Raw genomic sequence first — 27,883 nt, forward strand, 5'->3', positions numbered from 1 at the left:
AACAACTGGGTACACCCTGAGAATCATCCACCTCCTAACTTTCTACAAGCATTTAACGATCTGAAGGTCTCTGCTAGGATTGCAGAAGCAGGATTAATCTTTTTCGGTAGCTGTTCAAACAAATCTACCACTGCAGCTTCAACATATCCCAATACTTTTGGGAAAATGACCGTACCATATATACCCAGAGCAAATAAATCGAATCGTACTTTAATATCTGGATGGCTCTGAATAAGTTCTCTAATGTTGGTCCAAGCAATGCCTTCGCTTTCGCCTTTTTGTTTTGTACGGGATGCCACCCATTCTTCTCGTACCCCGACAATCTTTGCTAATTTAACTCGAAAGGGTTGAGTTTTAATTGACTTTGAATAGATTCGATTCTCCAAAGCCCCATCCATATGTAGCAAAGTTGTGTACTCTTCAATAGTAGGGACCAAATCCTCTTTATTGAGAGTGAAGCAATTGTATCCTGGATTCCAGAATTGAATTAGGGCTCGGAGTAATTCATCATCAACTTCTACATAGAGCAAATATGGGATGTCTCCGTAAGTCTGATAAAACTGCAATTTTTTGTTTGAATCCCAACTTTCCCAAATGCTTCGCAAATCTTGCGTATCATTTCTTTTTAGTGAAACTGGAGCATAACTGGCCAAGTCAGATATATAATCATCCTGCAGACTATCTCCTTCTTGTCTTTGTAAGTCCTCAGCCCACTGTCGTACTTCTGAGTTTAGAATTACTTGATTTGAACACTTTTTATCCATAGATGAAGGCTTTCCAATGAGACAATTAACACAAGGATCAATGTCTTTTATCTTGTATGATGTTATGCAAACAGAAAAATAAAGAACACACAAAAAGAAAATAAATTAGTTTACATAATAAAAAAATTCAATAATAACATTTACATAAATATTTTTTATTTAAACATGCTTTAAATAATTTAAATATACATGTAATTTAATCAGTAAAATAAATAAACTAGAAAGTTAGAATTCATTTCTCCTGTGTGTACACCTATTTTAGACAAAATTTCGGCATAACTTCGGATCGGAAGAATTTCTAAGGTTTTTTATATGCAGGGTTTCAGATCTAGGAGTAAAGGTACTCGAATTGTCCTTGTTAGTGCCCCCTTGGGTTGCTAACCCTCAATCCTAGTCCATTACAGACTAAAGTGGATTGAGTTCAATTCGAGGAGATACATTTCTCTATGCCTGACACGGAGAATAAATTCTCACGAAGACATAAAGCATATGAACCCCGGAAGTTACTTGCTAGGTCTGACACGGAGAATAAATTCTCACGAAGACGTCGCTTTCACTCCCACTTAAAAGGGACAACTCAATTATAGAGCTTTATGTTATGCAATGCAAGTGTTGTGTGTGAGGAGAAATGTTCAAACCTTTGACAGAAAAATAAATACTGAAATAAAATACTTGTAAATAAAACATATAAATATTATGACAATAATAAGTAAATATAATCTTTTTGAAAAGAAAAAATTAAAAATTAAATATATGAATTTTTAATTTTTAATTAATAGAGACAATTCATAATTGGTTTTTAAAAGTTTGACCAGGGTCCCCAGTGGAGTCGCCAAGCTGTCGTAACCGGTTTTCGTCCGGGCACGAAATATTTATTTGGCGGGAAAATTGATGTGAATAAATGGTTTTGAAAATAAATAATTTGGGAGTCGCCATCGGCCTTTTGGGTTAGATAGGTCGAATACCTAAAAATTATCTTTTAACAGAGTTTTTAAGAAAACATCAGTTAAAAGATGAACTGATCTGCGTTTATAACCAAAAATTCGTTCTTTTTAATAATAAAAAGGGATTCGTGGTCGGTTACGTTTAGGGAAGGATTAGCACCCCTACAACGCCCAAAATTGGTACTTTTTAATTATAAATTGTCTCTATTATTATAAATTTAAAAAATTCAAAATATATTTAATTTATAATACTATTATTTCAAAATTATAAAAAATATTTAAAAATATCTGAAAAGGACTTCTAGGTGCCTTAAGACAGCTCTTTTCTTTGATATTTAAATTAAATAACATTTTTATATATTTTTTTAATTTTAAAATACCAGAATAGGACATCCAGTTGTATTAAGACTGTCCTTTTCTTCGATATTGAAAAATAAATATTAAAATAATTAAAAAAAATATTATTTATTATATATATTTATGAATACATAATAATAAAAATATTTAAAAATATAGACAAGTAAAATTAAAACAATAAAAAAACAACTAGAACGATATATTTAAAAGCAGTAAAATAAATGAAAACATTTAAAATAAATGACTAAATTATAGTAAAAGTAAAATTAAAAACCTAATTCATAATTAATCAAAATTATAGGGATTATTCATGCTATTTTCTTATTTCATAATTTAGTGACTAAAATAAAATTATCTAAAATTCGGATATTATAATAAAATAAATTAAAAATATAAACTAGGGATTAAAATATTATTTATCAAAATTAAGGGATTAAATCTGTTATTTATCTTAAATATATTATTTTAATATGAAGGACTAAAATAAATAAAATTAAAATTTCGAGATCAAATTAAAAATATTATAAAATCGATTTAGTGACTAGAATGTAAAAATTACAAATTGGAATGACTTCGGATGGGATTTACCCTTTGTGAAATTACAGAAATACCCTCCCCGAAATGACGTCGTTTGGGAGAGGGTATTTATAACCCAAACCGACTGGCCCGTAGGGCCAGCTTCTCATTTCATTTTCTCTGTTCTCTCTCTAACAGAGAGAACAAATTTGTTCTCTGCCTTCTCTCTAGCTTCCCTCATCGAAGGGAAGCCGGTCACCGGACGGCAACCGTCTGCCTCCGTGACTGTCACCGCCGGCCACCGCATCCGGTGGCCGGAAAAATTTATTTTTACACTAATAGATAGATCGGACCGTCCTAAGGACGGTTCCGGTGGTATTTTCTCCTAAAAAGCTCCCAATCGGAGCGAATCTACAAAAGTACCTTCGGTGTTTCGAAGGTTCCGGTGAGATCCGATGGTCGGGGCTTCCTCGGTAAGTTTCTCTTCTTCCTTTTTCCTTCTTTTTTGTTTCTGGTTGTGGGATGTTTGACTGAGATCGTTGGTTAGTAGTTTTTTTTTTTCGCTGTTTTTTTTTCTCCGGTTCTGTCTCTCTCTTTTTTCTCTGTCTCCGTGTGTTTTTTTTTCAGGTTGGGGTGGTAGCCACCACCGGTGTGGCCATCGGACCGGTCCGAAGATGGGGTCTCGGTGAGTCACCGGACTACCAGTGGTGACTCACCCCGTAGCTATGGCGTGTGGAGGGCAACTGGTCTTCTGGAGTCTTCATTTGGAACGTGGCAGCGACGGAGGCGGCGAAAGAGTGTCGGCAGCGGTGATTGGAAACTGGGGCGGCGCCGCGTGGCCCTAGGGTAATGATACCCTAGGGTTTCTTCTGTCATATCTGAGGACCGTTGGATCTCTCAGATCCAACGGCTGTGATGAGGCGGCCGGCTAGATTAGGGTTAGGAAACCCTAACTGAAACCCCCAAATGTTTAGGGTTTCTGGTTTGTTCTGGACCGGTTCTGGTTTGTTTGTAACTGGGCCGGTCCATTTGTAATTGGCCTGTAATTAATTATTTATATATATTTAATATATATTTAATAATAATAATAATAATGATAATAATAATAATAATAATAATAATAATAATAATAATAATAATAATAATAATATGGATAAAAAAAATTAGTATCTTCAGAAGGTTATCAGATTAGAGAATTCCATAGGATGTAAAGGGGACCGAAGAGGAGATAGAACCCCGTTTGGTGAAGTTAAAATCCTTGGACGGGGATCTACAAGGACTTGTTGACGCTGTTTACAACTAGTTGGCTCAACGAATCAACGCCTCCGAAGACTTGGTGATAAGTTCGAATGAGGAGAAGGAGAATATTATAAAACAACAAGGGGCATGTGTGGAAGCCAAGCTCACTGAAAGGATAAATGACCCTGAGAGTGAGTTACTCATTTACAAGACCTTCATAAAGAATGAAATGTGGGGCAAAACTCCGACACCCCCACTCAGGATCGTTGTCCTAAAGCCAAAAGAGTTTAAGGGGTCACGGACAACCCAAGATGCGGAGAACTTTATTTGGGGCATGTAACATTATTTTCATCGCATGAATATTGAAGACAATATCACTAAGGTAAATACTGCTTCTAGTTATTTGACTGATATCGATTGCGTATGGTGGTGATGTAGATGTTCCAAGGAAAAAGACAAAGTTGTTCCCTTCGAGACATGGAATGAGTTCGACCAAGAACTCAAGGCACAATTTTATTCAAAAAATGCCCAGTTGGCAGTCGAGCAAAGTTGAATCATGACCACTCAATCATGGATTATGTCAATAGTTTCTCTGAGATAAAGCTACATATTCTAGACTAAAGCGAGAGGGAAGGCTATTTTACCTTTATGGGTGGGTTACAATGGTTTACAAATATAGAGCTTCAGCGCATGGAAGTGAAGGATCTCACCAAGGCATTTGATGAAGCTAAAACTATTGCCCAGTTTGAAATCTGGAGAATCGAGCCTTCCAAACCAAAGTTAAAACCCAGAGACAATGATGGGGGAGACAAGGAGAGAACTTTATAAGCTGGATCTGACAAGCCTCCGAACAGGTTGAGTGATAAACCCAAAAGGTTTTACAAGTCATGGGAAAAAAACAACGTGTCTCTCGAGCGTTTCACCTGCGGGGGGAACCACTATGCGAGAAATTATTCGCGGAATGCGAAAGTGGCAGCTATCAAGGAGTCTGATGGTCTAGAAGAGTTCTCGAAGCTTGGTTCTATCATGTGTTCGCTGGAAACCAAGAAGGGACACAAGAAGAAGTGTTAATGTTTGTAGATGTCAACGTGGCAAGCTAGAAACTTGAGTGCATTAGTTGATACGAGTGCCTCAAAATTATTCATGTCTGAGCGGACTACCAATACAATTGACCTTTGTGTTGAGGAGGGAAGAGGTTTAATCAAAATCGTCATTTCCAAAGAAGCTCTGATTATTGGGGAGGTAAAAGGATTCAAGCTTAAACTCGGTGATTGGATCGATAAGGAAACGATTAAAGTAATTCCCCTGGATGATTTTGATTGAGGTTGGCCTTAGTTTACTTGACCAAATCAATATGTTCCCTATTCTATTTTCAACTACCTAGTGATTCTTGACCCGAAGTATTAGTGTGTTGTTCTGTGAACTGGGGTTCCAGAGTTGAGGCCAAGATGATGTTAGCTATTCAGTTCAAAAAGGTGGTACGTAATGAGGAATCAAACCTTTTGGTAAGCCTTGTGGTTGATGAGGTTGCTAAGGTTGATCATGTTCCCGAGGAGGTGGGACAAGTGCTAGCTAAATTTCGTAATGTGATGCATTTGGTATTGCCAAAGAGTATGCCCTAGAAGAGAGAAGTGGATCACAAGATTGAACTATTGCAAAATGCAGAGCCACCTGCTAGGGCCCCTTATCGAATGGATCTGTTTGAGTTGGAGGAGTTACGCAGATAGTTGAAAGAACTCCTCAATACTGGTTACAACCATCCATCTAAAGCACCTTTTGGCGCCCCAGTTCTATTCCAGAAGAGGCATGATGGATTGCTCAAGATGTGCATCAATTAGCAAGCTTTGAATAAGCTCACGGTGAAGAACAAGTATCCAATCCCTTTGATTGCTGACGTGTTTCATCGACTTGGTGGTGCAAGGTGGTTCACCAAGTTGGATTTCAGATCTAGGTATTATCAAGCCAGAATTGCTGAAGGAGGTGAACCGAAGATAGACTGTGTGACTCGCTATGATTCATATGAATTTTTGTGATGCTTCGACCTCACGAATGTTGTTGTTACCTTTTTTACTCAAGGTATTGCATCATTTCTTTGATAGATTTGTTGTGGTTTATCTTGACGATATTGTTATCTATAAAAAAAATCTTGAGGAGCATGTGGAACACTTAAAGAAAGTGTTCAAGGTGTTGCGAGAAAATGAGCTCTATATGAAAGGAAAAAAAAACTCATTCGCCAAGAAGCAAGTCTCATTTCTTGGCTACATTGTCAGAGATGGAAAAATTCAAATGGATGGAAACAAGATCTAGGCAATTGAAGAATGGAAGTCTCCGACCAAAGTGATCATTCTTTTGGGGCTTGCCAATTATTATCGATGTTTTGTGAAAGGCTACTCCAAACTTGTCACACCTTTGACCGATTTACTGAAAAATGACAAGGAGTGGGACTGGGATTTAAAGTGCCAAGAAGCCTTTATGGCAATTAAGCAAGCCATGGTGGGCGAGCCGGTGTTAGTGTTGCTAGATTACACCAAACCATTTGAGATTTACACTGATGCATTAGATGTTGCCATTGGGGGAATGTTGATGTAGGAGGGACATCCGATTGTTTATGAAACTCGAAAGCTGAATGACACCAAAAGAATGTATTTGATGCATGAGAAAGAGATGACTCATTGCAAGTCTTCATCGTATTATCTACTATAAAAAGTTTAGTTACACTTATCTGTTGCCTCACTTGTAGCTCGAATTGTCAAGTTCAAACCACTATCCAATTTTTTTTCTCTTTTCGTTTACTTAAACTTCGATTATGATCGTGATCTTTCAAAATTCAATTATCCAACAAAATAAATTTCAAACATATGTTAGTGTCAAACTAACTATTAAGCACATATTCGACTAAAATGTCAAAAAACACAATAAAATTCACTTAATTAATTTCTAATTCAATTTTTGCAAAATACCCTTCTTAGTTCTTGAAATTAATATTCCATAACCAAAATTCACTTAACTTCCCATAATTTCACAACTAACCCACAACTACACATTTCTTTAAATTTAATCCCTATAATTCGAACATCTCACCCATTAGTCCCTATCCATCACTTTTATTCCATGTTAGTCACCATTTCCAACTTCAAATAATTCTTTCAAATCAAATACTACAATCTTGTATTTTTGCTATTTCATCACCAACTTTTCCTAAACTTCCAACTTAATTCTTCATCATTCACCATCTTCCAAAATAATCCAATTCACTATTTTAACACTAATTTCCAGCATAGTACTTCAATTTCCCAATAATCTTTCAACTTTACAAAATCTACAAAAAGGTCCCTTAAGCTTAACATTACTCCAAATTGATCCAAAACTTAATTCCAATCACATGAAATCATTCATATATCAATTCTAAGCCTTAAAATAACTTTTGCAAAAATTTTTTCTAATTATTTCCATCTAGGCCTAATCTTTCAAGCATTTCTCCTAATGGTCTCCAACTTTGTTTCAAGCTCAATTTCATCCATTCCCAGTCATTTCTAACCATTTTCATAACAAAAACAACAAAAAAATTAACATTTCTCATAAAACTCATACATGATCAAATACTTACAACTTGGTCCCTTAGTGGTTTTTAAATAGAGAAAATAACCTCAGTGACCGAAAATGCCTTGTAATATACGATTTTAACCAACTTTTTTTGGATTTGCCAAAATGACCAAGTAAATCGCAATGCGATCTATAATTCGCGATCTCCGGTATCGCAAATCAGTTTCCAGATTCGCAACGCGATAGTCGAAGTTCGCATTGCGATTCATTCCAAATTCGTTGCGATAGTCCAAATATTACATTTGTTTCTTAAGAATTTTCTCTAAAAAGATAGAATTCGCGCGGACGTGTCGAAGACACGTATTACCACGACCACGACCACGACCACGACCACGACCACGACCACGAGACGGGACGGGACGGCGACGGCGGCGGTGCGCGAGAGTCCCCCTTGTTCTCTATCAATCAACAAGGAAGTGGGAAAGCCAAGCCTTAAATACCATTCCCAATAGTGTTTCCAATACTATGTGGGATTGAGCATTACCAACACTTGTTTCCAATACCATTACCTTCATTGTCTGTAAGAGTTTAATTTTGAAACTTAAAAAATATTTATTCGAATAAATAACTTACCCTTTGAGGACTTTGATGGAAGAAAAATATTAACCAAACAAATGCAAAGGAGACAATGATGGAAGTTTTCAACTTAGGATGCTACGAAAACTAGCTGATAATGACACAAAGGAAACATATCGAGTTGTTTGGTCATCATCTACTCTTTTCAAGTAAGTCATTTGAACACTATAAGAACCCGAATCAGAGTTAGTTTTAGCAATTACTTCATTTATGATCAAAGTCCTCAAAGGGTAAGTTATTTATTCGAATAAATATTTTTTAGTTTCAAAATTAAACTCTTACAACAATGAAGGTAATGATATTGGAAACAAGTGCTGGTAATGCTCAATCCCACATAGTATTGGAAACACTATTGGGAATGGTATTTAAGGCTTGGCTTTCCCACTTCCTTGTTGAGTGATAGAGAACAAGGGGGACTCTCGCGCGCCGCCACTGCCGCCGTCCCGTCTCGTCTCGTGGTCGTGGTAATACGTGTCTTCGACACGTCCGCGCGAATTCTATCTTTTTAGAGAAAATTCTTAAGAAACAAATGCAATATTTGGACTATCGCAACGAATTTGGAATGAATCGCAACGCGAACTTCGCCTGTCGCAATGAATTTGGAATGAATCGCAACGCGAACTTCGCCTGTCGCAACGAATTGGGATGAATTGCAATGCGAACTTCGCCTGTCGCAACAAATTGGAATGAATCGCAATGCGAACTTCGCCTGTCGCAACGAATTGGAATGAATCGCAACGCGAACTTCGACTATTGCAACGAATTTGGAATGAATCGCAACGCGAACTTCGACTATTGCAACGAATTTGGAATGAATCGCAACGCGAACCTCGACTATCGCGTTGCGAATCTGGAAACTGATTTGCGATACCGGAGATCGCGTTGCGAATTATCGATCGCATTGCGATTTACTTGGTCATTTTGGCAAATCCAAAAAAAGTTGGTCAAAATCGTATATTACAAGGCATTTTCGGTCACTGAGGTTATTTTCTCATAACTTTTAAGTTGTATATGATTCCATAACACTTGTAAGATCAAAATCAAACCTAATTTCAATCAAATTCAACTTCCCCATCATCCACCAAAAATACCCATTTTCACATTTCAACATAAAATAATGCAATACTTATACCAATTTGTAGAGAAACTAGTGTAGAACATTTTCTTATTTCACAACTTATCCTAAATCTCACTAAAATGGATCAAAAAATGAAAAAGAAAATTTCTCACATTGGCTATGGATGTCTCGAGCAGTTGGAGAAGATGGAAGGATTTCTCTTCAACTTTCTTGTACAATATCTCCGAATTTGAGTCTTAAAAACCAATTAAGAATGAATTAAAATTTCATTTTGGCCCAAAAGTCAAAATTGCCATTAAAATATTTACTCCAATGCCATCCTTTTATCTCCATTTTAATATTCTTATTTAAATATAAAAATCTCATTTATCAATTTCCCTCCTTGCCCTTCCTATTTTCCAAAAAATTAATTTAGTTAGTAAATTGCACTATTCCACTTTATAGTCAAATTCCACTAATCTGCATCAAATTCCACTGATTCAAATTATCATTATAATTTTTCTAACTCAAAACTACCTTCCTTTAAATTTTTGTGAGCTTCCGATTCAATCCGGTTATCCGAATATTATACCGATCTTTATCTTTTAATAAACTTTTATATAAACTCTAGATCAAAAAATATGAAACCCACTCAAATTATATTCTTGGGCTGAACTTCTCATCTACATACTCAAAAACATAACTTTTAAAAAAAAATTTAGTCCTTAAACTTTTACAACTTTACACTTTGGTCCCCAGATTTTTGAATTTTACATTTTAGCCACTAGTCCAAAATTTGGGATATTACAAATGTGCAGATTACCTGGCAAAGAAAGCGCTCGACATGGAGAGGGAGAATGAAACGTGTGTCCTAACTGATCCTCTTGAAGGTTTAATGCCTCTGCCTTTGTTGATAGCTGATGGTAAGAGTGTTGAGCACATAAGAATATAGACAGTCAACTGCTTTGCAGTCCTCAGTTTTGTACCCAAAAAAACCAATATTACTATAAAGGTTATGTAGTTTGTTATATTAAAAAATTATAATATGATATTTTTATGCAAAATTTATTAAATATAAAATAAATCTAATTAGAAGATTAAGACATCTAAAATTCAGAGAAAAGAATGTCTGGAAGGCCACAAATTACAATGGTGGTTGTACATGTATGCTAAACTTCATCTCAAAAAGTATAATGGAAACTAGTGTTTACGTAAAGGTTCAAATGATACTAATTTTAATGTTGGTTACATCTATTCAAAATCGTTTCAAATATAATTTATGAAGGGTAAAATAAAAGGTAATAAAATTTCTTTTTGATGATTAAAATAAATTGTATAATGTACTTTCGACGTTGTTACGAGTAATACCGCAATTTATCTTGAAAATTATTGTGAAATACAAAACGATACCTGCATACACTTCGATAGGTTAACTTCTTCCATGAAAATGCTATATCTCCTCAACTGTTCTGATCACTTAAATCATACATTGAAATGTTTCTATTTACTACTATTGCATTATTTGCCTGATTTTGCCTATTTGGTTCCATTGAAATTCACTTTATTTTTTTTCTTCTATTTTTCTGAATAGAAAAAACCTAAAACGGACAATTTAAGAGGAAGGAAGAAAAATATTAAAGAATGATATTGTTATAATTATTCTCAAAATATTAGAGAGAGGAGGAGATGATTATAATGTCAAGTCGGGTCGAGTTTCTCATCCAAAACTCAAATCTAATTTAATCACATCATTCAAGAAATTTGACTTTATTCGTAATTAACTGAATCAAATCAAATCAAAATACGTGAGATTCGAGTCAAATGTCATCCCTAGTTAGAGTACGAGTGTTAATGTATTTTTTAGAAGAAGAAAAAACTAATAGTAAATAGTTACTTTTAAAGTAGTAATTAAATGAGAATCTAGAGCTAACAAAACTAAGAAACAGATTTCATAAAGCGAACAAGAAGCTAAAAGATGAATCCATAATGTTATTGAAAATAAATGTCATTTGTTGTCACCATGACCGTCATCATCAGACTACCATTTATTACTTCCTATCCATCCATTTATCCATATAGCATCTATCACATCTATCTTATTGACAGCTGATCTTTGTAAATTTATTTGAGCATCTGATTGTTAATACTGTGAATGCCCCAGCATAACTATAAGATTTGAGGGCTTTGTTAATCATTTTGAATCTCAGATTTCATCATGTCTTTTTTGTTTTCTTTAGACGTGATTTGCATCTTGACCATACTTGTTTTGCCCTTCACCGAATGCATAATTAAGTAATTAACAGTTTTTTGGCAATGGGAATTGTTTTGTCTGTTAATTTTGTTCTTATGTGCTATTGAAAATCATTGAAGCCTTTTTGGAATTGTGTTGGAAGTTAAATCATGTTCTTTTGGGGCCCTTCACGTGTCTTCTTGAATTGCTGCTTTGAAAGTGTCCAACATTCCTTAGTGGTTCTTGTAAACCTTTCCATGTTTGCTATCTTGTGGTACTTAAATATGTTATATGATAGTGGTTCATTTTTTGTTCTATTCAAACTAGCTAGTCAATCTTCCATTGCTTCTGATACCCCTTATCAAGTACATGCTTAATGAATTTCAAAGGCTTTGAAATGTGTCCAATGATGTTGTTGCTTAGGGTAATTCATCCGTTCTCTTTATCTCTAAACACATGGGCTGGTGTTCATGAAAATAATGAGCTCACCTATTGGGTATTATGTTTTCTATGAATTATGTCTTCCTTTTAAGTTGTTTACTTCTTTCAAGTAATCTTTGTGGTATCTTTTACCATATTTAGTATGTAGTCTTTGAAAGTTTAGTGTTTTGCTGAGCTGATGACATTGCTTGTTGCAAGATCGCAAGTATACCAATTTCTTTAATTTAAAGAGTTAGATATTTGCAATTACTAAGACCAACTCCAGTGCATCTCCAAAGTAGAGAAAATCTCCACTTTGGAGATGAATTTCAGCTCCAGCCCATCTCTAGAGTATAGTCTAGAATGTAGAGATGCTATAGTGATACTCTATATCTGGCGCATCACTGTAGCTGCACTATATAATATATACTTTTTTGTTATTTTTCTGATTTTTTGTTTTTGTTATTTTTTTACTTTCTTTTGTTTTTTTTTTTCTTTTCCTTTTCTTTGTTACATTATTTTCTCTTATTCTATCTTTTATTTTTTTATTGTAATTTCTACACAATAAAATAAAAAATAAACATAATATAATAAATTCAAGTAGATTAAATTGCAAGATAGAAAAAAATACATTGAAATTAGATAAATAAACATACTAATAGTTAAATATTGTGAATAAAGTAGAATTGGTGGTAATGTAGAGATAGTGCTGGAGATGAATTATTGTTTCATCTTTAGAGTAGAGATAGCTCCATTCTTATTTCCTTGGACCTTCATTCATCTGTCTTAATCAAAGTAAGGTTTCGAAATTCATCTCAAATATTTTGAAATTTTAAAACTTAAGATAAGGTCTTCAAACAATGATAATCCATCTCTAACAACTATAAACTCATTCCTCGCTAAACAAATACTCGAAGAACACTTCAAGAAGATTACCATGTTGGACTAAAATTCATAATTATGAGCACATATTTATAATGTATATTGTTATAAAAAAATATGACATAAATTAAGTGACCAATTATGTTATAAAGTCATAAGGTATTAGAATTTTCATGGAAATAAAAGTGTAGATACTATTAAAGTTGTATTTATAGTTCGATGAGGGACAGAGTTATAAGTATAGATAATAATTTATTCTTAAATTAGCTATATAAACGGGTTATGGTCCTATTTACTCTTATTCCAGTTAGAGAGTTTATACTTAAGGGATTCTATCTTCTTGGAAGATCACAACCAAGGAAAGATTCAAGGATTTCAACCTATCAATTAATTTAGGTACGTTTCCGCAAATCTAGTATTTTATTCTTGATGATTTAGCATGATTAGATCTTAGTTTGATTTCATATTTATTATGATATAGTTATAACAAGTGGTATCATCGCCAAATCATGTTGAATCATTAAGAATCAATTGACTTTAAAGTTTATGGTTGAGAGATTAAAATTTTCGTGTGAATTTTTTTCTATAATTTGATTGCTTGTCTAGATATTCAATCGGGTATTATATTGTAATTGTTGGGAAATTAATTGAGTTCCCTAATCTTTAATTGAGTGCCCTAATAGCAATTCTTCAAATACGTTTTTTTCCTTTGTTGTTTAGGTCATCTCCAGCGCATCACTAGAGTAAAGAAAATCTTCACTTTGGAGTAGAAATAGTGCTCCAGCCCATCACCACTTTGGAGTAGAGATAGTGCTCCAACTATATATTTTTTTGTTATTTTTTTTATTTTTGGTTTTTGTTTTCGTTTTTTAATCTCTGTCTTTTTTTAATGCCTTTATAGAAATTTCCATGACTTCTACTTTTTATACGTCTTTGTCATTGTAATTTATGAAGGCTAAGAACTAGGGTATTGGAGAAATGTTGCCTTAGTTTAGGTTTTAACCCATTTGACCTTATTTATTCTCGTTGCTTGATATCGTTGACTTCTGTGTATTCTTCTCTTCATGTTTCCTTTTTTTAATTTTAGTCGGATCTTATGTTTCTGTCTATATGCAGAGCTTTTTACGCAGAGATTAAATTGCAGGGATTAATTCTCATTACAGATGTGCATATGTAGACTGCATTTGTAGACTGTTTAACTATGTATTTATTTTTTATTTTTATACATGCATTGCATTTTATCTTTATTTTTAATTTTCTGACTGCCGGAGGTCTTCCACGGAAGCTGCTCTCAACCTGGCATTGGGGGCAGCCTACTACCTCCCCTTACCCCGTACCCCATTACATATGAGAATAGGGTTTTGTTGTTGTTGTTGTTGTTGTTTTTGTTTTTTTACTTTCTTTTGTTATTTTCTTTTCCTTTTCCTTTTCTTTGTTACATTATTTTCTCTTTATTCTATCTTTTATGTTTTTTGTTGTAATTTCTACATAATAAAATAAAAATTAAACATAATATAATAAATTCAAGTAGATTAAATTGCAAGATCTTAATTCTCCAATTGTAGAAGGAATAGATCTTAATTCTCCAATTTTCTCTGTATTTTCGCAATGTTTTTTTATGCATGTTTGATTTATGCTTTTTATCTTGATATTTATTAGAAATGTATATGTTTTATTTTATATTTACAAAATTAATATTATAATAGTTAAATATTGTGAATAAAGTAGAGTTGGTGGTAATATAGAGATAGTGCTGGAGATGAATTATTGTCTCATCTTTAGAGTAGAGATAGAGATGTTGTAGAGTATAGATGAGGGCTGGAGATGGCCTTATGGATTGGATTCGACTTTCATTTAGCATAAATGCTGCTATAATTCTATTTGGTTTATTGTTGCAATATGCATCTGATGCTTTTATTAACATAACTGCTATACTAGTTTGATCCACGAATAGGTTTACCTTGTTGATTTTTATTTATTGATGAAAGTGCCACCATTCACTTTTATATTGGATCATATTAGTGTGTCAAAAATCATTACGTATGAATTGCTTTGATGCCAGCTATGTTTTTTTCTTCTCAAAGTTGTCGAGACATTGGGGGAATGTTGGTAATGCTCAATCCCATATAGTATTGGAAATACTATTGGGAATGAGTATTTATGGTTTGAATTTCCCACTTCCTTGTTGAGTGAAAGAGAATAAGAGGGACTCTCGCGCACCGCCGTCGCCGCCGTCTGTCTCGGCTCGGCATGGCACAGCACGGCTCGGCTCGTGGTCGTGGTAATATGTGTCTTCGACACGTTCGCACGGATACTATCTTTTTAGACAAAATTTTTGAGGAATTTCTCTTTGAAAGAAACAAATGGAAAAATGTGAAAGATTTCAACTGATATTTATAGGTTGCTGAGGACTATTTAAATTTAAATGATAACAGTTGGTTTATGAGAGTTATCAGAAATTAAACAGCTTTTCCTAAATTAAAAAGATGTATCTGGATTGATTTTCAGCTTTGTACAAAGGGGACAAACTGTTAATATCAGAGTTATTTTATTTAATTCCAGGGGTTACATGATATAATTTCGGGAGTTATAACAGCTGAATAATGATGCAATGAACCTGGACTATTTCTGAGTCAGGTTTATCTAGACGTTTCAGCTGTTACAAAGAAGAGATTTAATCCTGAAATTTTATGGATGATTTTAACCCTATTTCTAGCCTATAAATATTGAGCTATATTCAGTTTCTTAACTCACTCTCAACATTCAGAATTCACTCTCCAAAAGAAGAGCAATACCACTGGCAGTCCACTCCGATTTCGGGTGTACGGAATTCGGAGCGACTGTGTTAACCTCGAGGGACGGTCCGCCTACTGCAGCAATTACACACATCGGGGCGAATTCGTTTCTAAGGCAGTGGTTATACCACGACACGGTTTACGAATCTGTTCCTTTTAATTACTGTTTATATTTACAGTCAGTGCTAACGGTGTAGTTTTGCAGTTTATTTTACCAACAAGAAGTATGCATGATTCAAATTGAATGCTTGGTTATTGTCATCTTTATTAGGGTCTTACAAGATTGAATATACATATTTGGTTTTGGTTTCTTGAATTAAGTTTTACTTTAGTTGGATGAATCCATAATTTTGAAATTCTTGAGAAGTAGATAAATATTTAAATTTTTGGTTTCCAATAACGTCGTTTAGAGAACATTATTATAGGTTACTTCAAAAACCGTGACGTGATTAGAAAATTCAATTTTAGTTTTTGATTGTTATTGACACGGAATATATATTTGACATTGATATATTCGATTTAGTTTGATTAAAAATAAATAAATAAAAATATTTTTAAATCTTTGAAAAAGTTTTAACTCACTAGTATGTACTTTTTGACAATTGGTTAAATTTGTTATTATTTTAAAATCAGTTTATTTTTTGTGAGTTATGAAATTATGAATTAAATGCATGCTTGAGGAAATTTTCAAAAATAATCTAAGACTTGATTTTTCGATTTTTGATAGCACCATTTATGTAGCCTTATTTTGAGTTATTTTGGATATTGTAGTGAAATTAGAAAGTTCAGTTTTGACCTTTGATTGTTATTGAAATATTAAATTTGAATACTAATATTTATTTTGAGACGAATTAATTAAAGCAATAAGTCGTTAAAGCGACCTCAATTATGAAAATATTTTATACATGTTATGTACATGTAACTTAGGATATGTTAGTATTGATTGACCAAAAGAAAGATTAATTGTTGGCATAATTGCATGTACAACTTTGGTAATAAGCATGTGATAAATATTCGGCTTGATGTGTGAGTAATAGATCGACCCAAAGGAAGATTTTTGTTTGAAATGTTTTTATTATCAGTGTTTGGTTACCATATCAGATATCACTTAAGATGAATAGTTTGTCTAAAAATGAAATATTAATGGAGTATTCGATATCTTCAGATAAAGTTTAAGAGTATTCAAATTTATTATTATTTTGGTTATCTTTTAATTTAATTAAAAGATAAATTAAGAGAAATTGATTGGGTGCCAATATTTCTATGACTTTATTTATATTGTTAATGCAATATATGTATATATTCAATTCGGTTTTTTCAGTTTTGATTGTTGGTTAATAGAATATATATATATATATATATATATATATATATATATATATATATATATATATATATATATATATATTGAAACAAATTAATTCATATTATGGTTATGTCTGATAATTTGTTAGATTAATTGAAACAAAATGATGCCAAAGTGACATCTTTTGTGTAGATTGATTAATTGAACCCAAGGAAAGATTGTTAATATTATTGTCTAAAGACTTGATATTGACGTAGTGTTTAGTATATTGTGATGGGAATTAGCCATAATTTGAATTTATTTGTTTACTTAAGATGTGAACTTCAGTTTTATTTATATTTTGTTCTATATTTAAATTATTTATTTATTTATTGTTACCACAATATTTGCTCTATGAAAAATGCACTTAGGAAATTGAATATGAAGGGATGGAAAAATGCACTTACATAAGGTTTTGGTTGTATGAACATAGACCTTGTGCTAAGGAAATAACAAATTTCACCTCTCATAGGGGATAACATTCTTAATTGGTATAAGGGATTTTGAGAGGTAAAATTTATTTAAATTGCATAAGTCTAGTGGTCATGAAGCACAACATTTTTGAAGCCTTTAGGGGCACATAATTTGAAAATATTACTAAGGCTAATGGTTTCTTTGACGAAATTGAGAAATATTTTTCCAAAAAGGTTTAAATGACATCACTTTTGACTTCTTTGATGTCTATAAAGTATAAATGTCAAGGATATGTTTCATATTGCTTCAAGACTTAAGACACTTAAGATCGAGTTTTTCTGAATAATTACTTGTTCTTGTGATTTCAGTGTTGTTTCCTATAAAGTTTAATAAACTCAAAGGGAGAAATGAACTTTAAATGAGCTCATTTTTCATTGCTCAAGAGGAAGAAAGGTTCAAGCATAATGAGTCTAAAAGTACTCACTTGAAAAGTGCATAAAAAGATAAGGGCAAAAAAATCATAAAGTAGTTGTTAAGGGTCCAACTTTAAAAAAACAATATGTTACTCTTTTAAATTAAGTTGGGACATATGAGGAGAAATTAAATTCTAAAATAGTAAGCAACTACTTTGGTTATTTTGAGCGGGTCCAGGGTTTATAAGTTTTATGATCTCATAATTAAAACTATTTTTAAGGTGAGATATATAACAATATCTTTTAGGATGTTGAGTTTGAAGGGAGAAATAAGGTTTAAGGAATTAATTTTGAGGAGGAATTGGATTATAACTCAATTCCTATTATCACTTTTGATGATATCAATGTGTTCATACATGTCGTTAATCAAGAAGTGAGTCTAGAATCTCAATAAGATTATTTTGAATAATTCTCCAATTAAGAAAACAAATTGTTACGGAATATCAAACTCAACAATCTCAAAAAACAATTGTCATTAGGAAGATCCACGAGATGAGAGAAATATTATTTTAAATTATTTTGTTTCTACAAGAAATAAGGATACAGTAGAATGATGAAAGATGATCTAATCAAATTTAATTATATCATAAAAGTTATGACTCTCAAAAGTGGATTAATGTCAAGTAAGAAGAGTATAAGTTTTATATATAAAGTAGGTATTAATTTTGTAAAGACTTTTTCTTTGGTTTCATTGAAAGACTCTTTCAGAATAATTATGATACTTATTGCTCATATTTGATTTTGAGTTACATAAGTTGGATTTCAAAATTGTGTTTCTCAATGGTAACATTGATGAAATATTTTATACGATGAAATCAAAAAATTGTTTTTAATGATACAAAATTAATAATATGCAAATTAAGGAAATCCATTTATAAGTTCAAGTATTACTCACGTTAATTGTATAACAAACTTCAGCAAGTGATTATCTCGTTTGATTTTTAGATGAATTTGGTTGATAATTGTATATATTATAAGTTCAGTGGGAGTAAACCAAATAGTACCCCTTATTTCTAAAGGAACCAAGTTAAGTCTTGATCAGTGCCCTAACGATGATTTTGAAACTAAGAAAATGTAAAAGGTTCATTATGCTTCAAAATAAATAAAGAATCTAATATATACTCAGGTTTATAAGCATTCAAACACAATGTATGATTTTAGAATATTAAGCAGATATTTAAGTAATTTGGGTATGGATCGTTTGATAGCAGTCAAATTGATTCATACAATATATTTAAGAAAAAAAATGTTACATGCTCAAATATCAGAGGTCTAGTAAGTAAGAGATCATCATGTTTATGGACTTCGATTTATTGGAATATGAATGCAAAATTTTGTCAAATAAACTGCAAATTATGGATTGATAAGAAAAATTACCTGAATTATTTTGTGACAACTAAATTGCATTCCTTTTTTTCCATATATAATAGAAATATCTTATGTCTAAGTACATAGACATTATGTTTCTGGTTCTTATAGAAAATTCAGAATGATTATGTGTTTATAGAGCATGTTGGTACAAACTCATAATTGTGCGCTTACTAAAGAACCGTCACCCAAGGTCTTAACACTACTCATGTGGGTGTAATATCATTTAAGGATATTCGATTTTAGTGGGATTTTGTAATTTTAATGCTCGTTTATTATAAACACAACTTTAGTTTAAGGATATTTATTTTAAAGTTATTTTCTACATAAATAAAATTTGTTTTGGTTTATTCACTCTGGTTTTGGTAAAATTTGATATCACTCATGTTTAAAGAGAACTAGTTAGAAATAGACATGTGCGGTTCACATTGCATGTAATTTCCATGCTACGCTCCATGAGTGATCTATGTCATTTGACTGTGTTTGTATACGTGACTATTGATGGGTCTAGTCATGATAAATATGGCAAAGGCTACTTTGATCCTATATGGATATAGTTGATGGACGAGATTGTTATAGAATACCTATTGTATGATAGCAAAATTTTGAGCACATAAGGTTATACATTTACTAGGAAACATATTTTGCCCAAGTGGAAGATTGTAGGATTAAAATCCATAATTATGGGCATATGTTTATAATGCATATTGTTATCATAAAATATAGCATAAATTAAGTGATCGATTATGTTATAAAGTCATAAGGTATTAGAAGTGTCATGGAAATAAAAGTGTAGATACTATTAAAATTGTATTTATATTTCGATGAAGACAATAACTTATTCTTAAATCAACTATATAAAGGGGTTGTGGTCCCCAAGAAATAGACAATCTTGTATTTACTCTTATCCTCGTCATAGAGTTTATACTTAAGGGACTCTATCTTCTTGGAAACATATTTTGCCCAAGTGGAAGATTGTAGGATTAAAATCCATAATTATGGGCATATGTTTATAATGCATATTGTTATCATAAAATATAGCATAAATTAAGTGATCAATTATGTTATAAAGTCATAAGGTATTAGAAGTGTCATGGAAATAAAAGTGTAGATACTATTAAAATTGTATTTATAATTCGATGAAGACAATAACTTATTCTTAAATCAACTATATAAAGGGGTTGTGGTCCCCAAGAAATAGACAATCTCGTATTTACTCTTATCCCCGTCATAGAGTTTATACTTAAGGGACTCTATCTTCTTGGAAACATATTTTTCCCAAATGGAAGATTGTAGGATTAAAATCCATAATTATAGGCATATGTTTATAATGCATATTGTTATCATAAAATATAGCATAAATTAAGTGATCGATTATGTTATAAAGTCATAAGGTATTAGAAGTGTCATGGAAATAAAAGTGTAGATACTATTAAAATTGTATTTATAATTCGATGAAGACAATAACTTATTATTAAATCAACTATATAAAGGGGTTGTGGTCCCTAAGAAATAGACAATCTCGTATTTACTCTTATCCTCGTCATAGAGTTTATACTTAAGGGACTCTATCTTCTTGGAAGATCACAACGAATGAAAGATTCAAGGATTTCGACCTATCAATTAATTCAGATACGCTTATGCAAATCTAATATTTTATTTTTGATGATTTGACATGATTAGATCCTAGTTTGATTTCTTATTTATTATGATACAATTATAACATATCATGCCCATCTAGACTTAAAGGTAAAGGGAACAAAATCAATTCTTCATTATTTCATCCTTCTTTTGTAAATATTGTAAGGGGCTTTTCCTAAGGAGGACACCAAAATGATTCTTTGTTGCCTTATTTCTCTTATAGGTAGAGGTGGAAAACGGGTCATTCGGATCAGGTTTAGATCAGGTCATTTCGGGGCTAGATTAAATTCGGTTTAATTTGGTTTGTATTGGATCGTTTTGGTTCGGATCTAGTTTGGGTGTACGGTGAATCGGATCGGGTGGAGTATCGGGTTAGGTCAATTTTCGGGTCGGGTGATTATTGGATCGGTTGTTTTCTAGTTCCGATCAATATCGGATCGGTTGATTTTTTTATTTGATCAATATCGGGTCGGGTCAATACCAGATCGGTTGATTTTTGGGTCTAGTTAATACCTGATCGGTTAGATTTCGGGTAGGGTCAATATCAGATCGGTTGATTTTCAATTTAGGTCAACCTTTAAATCACGTCAATTCTGGTTGAATTGGTTATGAGTCTAATCAAAATCAAGTATATATAGAATAATTGATATATACTTGTAAAAATATGCCTTCTTATTTGTTAATTTTATCATTTATGTTTAATTTCAATTCTCAATCGTTCAATATTTTGAATTAAACCATCGTTTAGAGATGATAAATCAATCATTTGACACAAATACTATCCTATAATACGTATTAGAATTTATTATCAAAATTTTATATCGATCTCGTATGAAAAGTTTATAATGAGAACTATTTGATAAAGAAATAAATTTTTTATTAAAACTTTTATTTCCAATTATAAATTTAATATTTTTATTAAATTTTAAAAAATAATACATAACTTTATTTGTTAAGTTTTAGTCGTAACATAAGTAAACTTTATATTATTTTTATTATAAATATAATATTATTTCCTTTGTTTATGTTGTTTTCTATTATTTTTATTATAAATCTAATATTTTTATAACAAGTAATATTAGTAAACTTTATTTATTATTGTTTTCAATTATACAATTAAATTCTTACTTTTACATTCCTCTTAAACTTTCTATTATTTTATTATAAATATAATATTTTAATAAATTATCGATTTTATTTAAATTAATTTATTATTGAAAATAACTTTTATCGTTTAATAACTTTTATCAATTTTAATTTGTTCTAGTGGCTTTAGGGTCGGGTTAAATTCGATTCGGTTTACTTTCGGATTTGGTTAAATTCTCTTCTAGTTTCTTTTGGTTCGGGTTAATTTCGATTCGGTTAATTTCGGTTTCGGTTCGGGTTAATTTCGATTCTGGTTGATTTCGATTTCGGTTCGAATTAATTTCGGTTCTGATTGATTTCGGTTTCGCTAAATTTTGGATCAGGTATGGTATGGGTCGGGTATCAGATCAAATTTGATTATTATGTTCGAGTTAATATCAGATATTGAGTTGGATAAATCAATTCGAATAATCGAATTCGGTTTAAGTTTGTCAGGTCTACTTATAGGACAAGATATATTAGTTTGGGGCCATCGTTCCTCGGGGGTTTATTCAACAATATCATATATTTGGCTACTGAAATGGGCTTTAACTTGGACCCAATTTAGTTTTTTCTTACATCTGAATTGTATTTTAAATAAATAATATTAAGGATAAAGTAGACAAATTATCTATTGACTATAAAATATTATTTTGTTAAGTCTCCTAACTATTAAAAGTTATAAAATGATTCTCTGATTATAGAGGGTTGCGGGTTGCTTTGTTCAGTCCCTCGATTATTATAAGTTATAAAACGATTATATGGTTATTTATATATTCTAAATTCATCATTTTTTCGTTAAAAGATTAATAATTTTTTGAGTTGGATGTTAATCTGCTGATTAAGATATGATCGACATTGTTGTTGCTTTTTAACACTGACTCAACAATATAATGTCTCACTAACACTAACTCAACAATATAATGTCTCATGCCTTAACTCAATGATATAATATAAATATAGACTAGATCCACAAGATACAATTTAAATAGTTATGATATCAAATTTTATTATATATTAATAAGTATATTAATGTTCAGTTTAGGTACACAACAATTTTTTCTTTAAAAAATGAGTTTGAAATATATAAATATATAAATAATTATTTATATTTTTTAATAATTAAAAAATTCAAGAAAAATAATATCTTATTTTATAACTTTATACCATTATTAACGATTTATAGTTTTTTCTCCTTTTATCTATAGTGAAATATCATTTTAGTTCCGTTAAAAGAAATAAATGTAAATAGAATTTGGTGGCACTTTGGTTATTGGAAAGAAGTCAAACTTCATAAATTTCATAGATTATTATTACTATCATCGTTATGATTACCGTTTGTTCCCCACTTACCTTGTTGTCCATCACGATGAAATATACCCTTCCTATTATTACTATTCGATGCCTAAAATTACGATAACGACTTCATAAATTCACATCCCGCTCCTCAACGTATCTGAAAATCTGAATGGACACGAGGGGCATACTTGTAATGGTGCATCCTCGATGATGCAGATTCTCACCCAGACCGGTCCATGGTTCTCACACAATCATCATCAATTTTCATAAAAGGAGTGCACTCTTATGACTCCCCCACCATCATCATTATTTATCTCTCACTTTTCAAAGTAAAATTATATTTCAGATTTTAATATTAAAATAGACATTTATGTAAATTATATTTTTTAAGATTTATGTATCAAACAATTTTTATATTAAAAATGATAATAAATATATTATGTATAAAACAATTAAAAGTTATACAATATTAAATTTATTGAACGATCTTAATAATAAAATATATTATTTTTTTTAAATTTTAAATTCAAATAATTATATATATATATATATATATATATATATATATATATATTACACACTGAAAACAGATGCTCATATTTTTCTTCAATTGCTCATTAATTTCTATTGACCCAATGCGTTGTTGGATTACGGGGACATTGATAATGTCCATCCGCAGACTTTAATAGCCTCTTTACTTGTTTGATTTTATCTTTGCCTTTTCGTCTGTGATTTTCACACATACCCTTTTACACCTCCTTTTTAATCAATAAAATTATTAAAAATTTAAATATATATATTTTCAATTTTAAATATTCTAATATTTTTTATAATATTTCTTGATTTTTAACAACATATATAAATACACTCTACAAATATAATTATTTGAAATTGGAATCTTTTAAAAAATAATATTTATTTAGAATTTGAAAGTTTCAATGAATTAATAATTGAAATCTCACAAATTAAAATAAACAATCTTCTTTTCAAGAAATTCATTTTATAATTAAAAGAAAAAGGAGAGCAAGGCCATGCAGCCTAACGTTCGGTTGACTCCCAGCAATATAATAAAATAAATAAATAAATCAATTGCCATTAAAATACACACCTCCCAGAAAAACAAAAGCTCTTCCCTTTCCCTTCCCATTTCACCAAAAAGAATCCCACTTCTCTTTGTTCATCTTTCTACCCTTTTTGGTGTTCTACAGTGCCTGGGAAACCCTAAAACCTTGATCTTCCCTGACCCTTTTTCTATCTCAACCCGACCCGGTCTGGGTCCGATCCCAATGTCCCTTAGTCCACCATGAAATCACAGGAAAAGCATTCAAACGGAAATTAGAAAAATAAAAGAGTGTTTTTTCCCTTCTTGTTTTAAGTTGAGGGAGAGAAAGAGAAGGGAGAAATGTATAAGAACCAGCTGCAAGAGCTGGCGCAGAGGAGCTGCTTTAATCTTCCCTCCTATACGTGCATTAGGGAAGGTCCAGACCACGCGCCGAGGTTCAAAGCCACCGCTAACTTTAACGGCGAAACCTTCGAGAGCCCTCACTACTGCTCTACTCTCCGTCAAGCGGAACACTCCGCTGCCGAAGTCGCACTCCAATCCCTCTCTAATCGTGGACCTTCTCATTCCCTCGCCGCTAGAATCCTGGTAAGCTTTTTTCTTCAAAGCTTCTGCTAATGTACGCCTTTTCTTTGAAATCTCCGCCTCTTTTGCCAAGTTGAGCCACGGGGAGTGATCGGCGTCTTCCTGCGCCGCCGTTCTGATCACTGGAGGTTCAGTAAGCTGGTTTTCGGGAGGGGATTTTACTGGAATGCCCTTGGATGTTTAATGAAGTAACTGAATGCAGTAGGATTTTCTTGACTTTTTAGCCGGTGACGAAAGCGAAAAATTTAATTAATTTTTAAGTGAAATAACAATGGGGGAGTGAAGAATACACGTTGTGACATTTAATGCCCTTAATTAATTAAATGTATGATTTTTCCGGGAAACAGCTGTGATTCGATAATTTTGGTTTTGTAGGTGTAATTAAAGGCTTAGTATGGGTGCATTTCGGTCATATAAAAATGCTTCCTTTGACTGCCCGGCAATAAAACGGTTGAGAGGGCATTTTTTTTAATATTTTGGTGTCTTAATCTCTTGCGGACTAAATAAATTCAATTAGGTCTTTGAGCATATGTCGGTCCAATATTGCAACCAAATTTAATAAATGTGTGTAGATTTTCTTCCCTGGTAAAAAAATGAGATCTTTCGGGTCGGGTTGTCTGATAAGGAAGAACCGGAAAGGGCGGGTTCGGTTTGGGTTTCTCAACTTGGAGAAATAGTTAGTTTTGCTTTAGCAAATGAGTAACCTGAATCTGTCAAAAACTAGAGATATAATCTTTGAGGGGATATTTTTAGGCGTAATCTAGAAAAATGCAGATTGATTCTCATAGTGTATGCTTAGCTTGGCTTATGAAAAGGATGTAAATATGATGAAACTGATCAAAATGGTGGCTTGGATTTCGGTTGGGATTATGTAGAACTACAAGTATGAGACGTTTTGGTTGAGCATTTCATAAAATATTCTTGATAACGTTTGGTATGTAACTTGTCGGGTTTCTTACCCGTTTCCTCGTTGCATCTTAGGTTTCAATTGTTGATTCGTTGATTTTGACTTCATTATAGAAGTAGTTTGTAAACTTATGATTGTGTGCGCATCCTTGATATGTAACATGAAACGAAGCTATGCGCTTTTGGCAAACTATGTTCCTCTCAGCCAGTTCATCAATGCTAAAATCTTGTTTATAACAAATTATCAAATTCTGGATGAATTTTGTGTGGGTTTATATCTGAATCTTCTTGAATATGCCTTGGCTGTCTCAAGTTTTATTGGGGTTGATACTGATATGGCTTTGTTATGTTAGGATGAGACAGGGGTTTACAAGAACCTCTTGCAGGAAATTGCACAAAGAGTTGGGGCTCCATTGCCGCAGTATACGACGTTTAGATCAGGCCTTGGACACCTACCTATTTTTACAGGAACAGTTGTGTTGGCTGGAATCAAATTCACTGGGGAACCTGCTAAGAACAAGAAACAAGCAGAAAAGAATGCAGCCATGGCAGCTTGGACATCTCTAAAACTATGTGTGTCCTGGTTCCATTTCTCCTATGGATTAACGTTCTGATGCTAAAATAGTGATTCATTATATTCTTTGTGCCAGAACTGAATTCTATATCTTATTTCTAGTGGCAAAAGAAAATGCGAGTTCTTCAGAGCCAGAGAACAACGATGAGCTTGAACAGATAACAATAGCTCGGGAGCTGTTGAATTATCGAATAAAGGAAAAGATGGCTTTGGCAAACTCCTTCAATGGCCCAATATTATTTACAAAGAAGTTTCCTATTCAAAATCCGAGACCAATTAGTCCACAGCCTCCTGCTACCACCTCAAAAATCCTTCCCCTAATCTGCCCAAAGTTGGTTTCTCGGAACAGGTCGAAGTCAGCAGCAGCGAATGACAAGCCCATACCGACATCATACCAAACACCTGTACCTGAAAGCCATGGTGCTCGTCCACAGAAATTCCCTGCAGCTGGAGCAGTTCCTTATGTTCCCATCCGACAATTACGGGCACCTTGTCATGGCATCGCTCCACCAGTTACAATAAGAACTGCAGTGCCTGTTTTCTCTGCACCACCGCGTCCATCACCATCTGCAGTATCCCCTCAGCCACCAGCATCAGCAATTCCTACGCATCCAGCACAGTATCTTCTTCCAGCTCAACAACCACAATCTGTTCCTCCTCATCAATCACCGTCACTACTCCCCACCCAAGTACTGCGAGCTCCTGTCCGATCCGCCCCATCTATCACCATCAGGCAGGCAGTTCCTGTATTTGCCGCTCCACCAGTACGTAAAGAAGATAAACAATCCATTCCTTTGAGAAATGAAGGTATTGCGACGTTTACTGCTGCTGCCCTGCCCTACAAATCACCTGCTCAAGCAGAGGAAGCTGCAAGCACAACATCAAAGAATCTGCAAGAATCGGAGACAGTACAGAGTTTTAGAACATCTCAAAATCTGATGGCAACGAAGGACCGAAATTCGAATTCAAGGCAATAGAGCAAGAGCCAATGGTTTTGTGCTGGTATCAAGTTTGTTTTGTTACTGTAATCTCATATACGAGTGTTATCTTTTTATTCTCTTTTTCACCATCTTTTCTTTTTGTCATCTCAGAAGCTACAGTTTATGCAGATTAAAGTAAGAATCAGCATTAAGCAGTCCCATATAATTGCATTTTCAGTTAAAGACTGTCTAAAGTAATGTTGCGAAGGCAAAATTCTGATGATTTGAGGTACTTACCAAAACACTGTAGGTGATATGACCCAAATTCCATGAATGGGACCTAGAAAGTTCCTGATAATGACCAAAGTGGTCCCTTGCAAGGACACTGTAAATCAAATGACCAAAGCCTCTTTGCATGGGATATTACCCGCTTCTCTTTGAGAATGACAGCACAATCAAGTGCTAACTGAAACAAACTTTAGGCTGTTTTCATTCATCTGAAAGGAACATCTTCTAGTCATGTGTAAACCTAAAACCATTTTGGAGCTTGTTGAGAATAGGTTGTGGAACACTGGAGGTCCTTATATTATAGGACTGTAGACAATAGGTTTTGGTTATTTTTGTCGGAACTGTCTTTCGGTTGGGCCCGAAATTAGATTTTAACTTGGGGAAAATGGATTGGGAATCGTCACCGATCATTTATTTTATTAAAAATGGGTTGATCGAATATCTTATTTCTTACCTGATCTGCGTTTTACCAGTGATATGTCGGATTCGGGAGTCAGTTACA

The 27,883-nt window shown here is 32.8% G+C and overlaps 1 protein-coding gene across 2 annotated transcripts; it reads left to right on the plus strand.

Moving 5' to 3' along the window:
• The first annotated feature begins 24,164 nt into the window (after positions 1-24,164).
• Positions 24,165-27,239, plus strand: LOC120113503 (double-stranded RNA-binding protein 2-like). 2 transcript variants are annotated; one of them, XM_039134644.1, is made up of 4 exons: positions 24,165-24,696; positions 25,953-26,172; positions 26,276-26,934; positions 26,965-27,238. In XM_039134644.1, the coding sequence occupies exons 1-4, from the start codon at positions 24,451-24,453 to the stop codon at positions 27,148-27,150; spliced, it is 1,311 nt and encodes a 436-aa protein (XP_038990575.1). In that variant the 5' UTR covers positions 24,165-24,450; the 3' UTR covers positions 27,151-27,238. The 2 variants fall into 2 exon arrangements, with proteins under 2 accessions (XP_038990575.1, XP_038990574.1); XM_039134643.1 differs by having other exon boundaries at positions 26,276-27,239.
• Positions 27,240-27,883: the final 644 nt, after the last annotated feature.

Source organism: Hibiscus syriacus, unplaced genomic scaffold (assembly GCF_006381635.1).
Source record: "Hibiscus syriacus cultivar Baekdansim isolate YM2019G1 unplaced genomic scaffold, ASM638163v2 tig00110209_pilon, whole genome shotgun sequence".
Taxonomy (NCBI): domain Eukaryota; kingdom Viridiplantae; phylum Streptophyta; class Magnoliopsida; order Malvales; family Malvaceae; genus Hibiscus; species Hibiscus syriacus.

Coding starts and splice junctions, on each gene's coding strand:
- LOC120113503 (XM_039134643.1), top strand. CDS start 24,451: ATGTATAAGAACCAGCTGCAAGAGCTGGCGCAGAGGAGCTGCTTTAAT. Junction 24,697..25,952: donor CCCTCGCCGCTAGAATCCTG/GTAAGCTTTTTT, acceptor TTGTTATGTTAG/GATGAGACAGGGGTTTACAA. Junction 26,173..26,275: donor TTGGACATCTCTAAAACTAT/GTGTGTCCTGGT, acceptor TCTTATTTCTAG/TGGCAAAAGAAAATGCGAGT.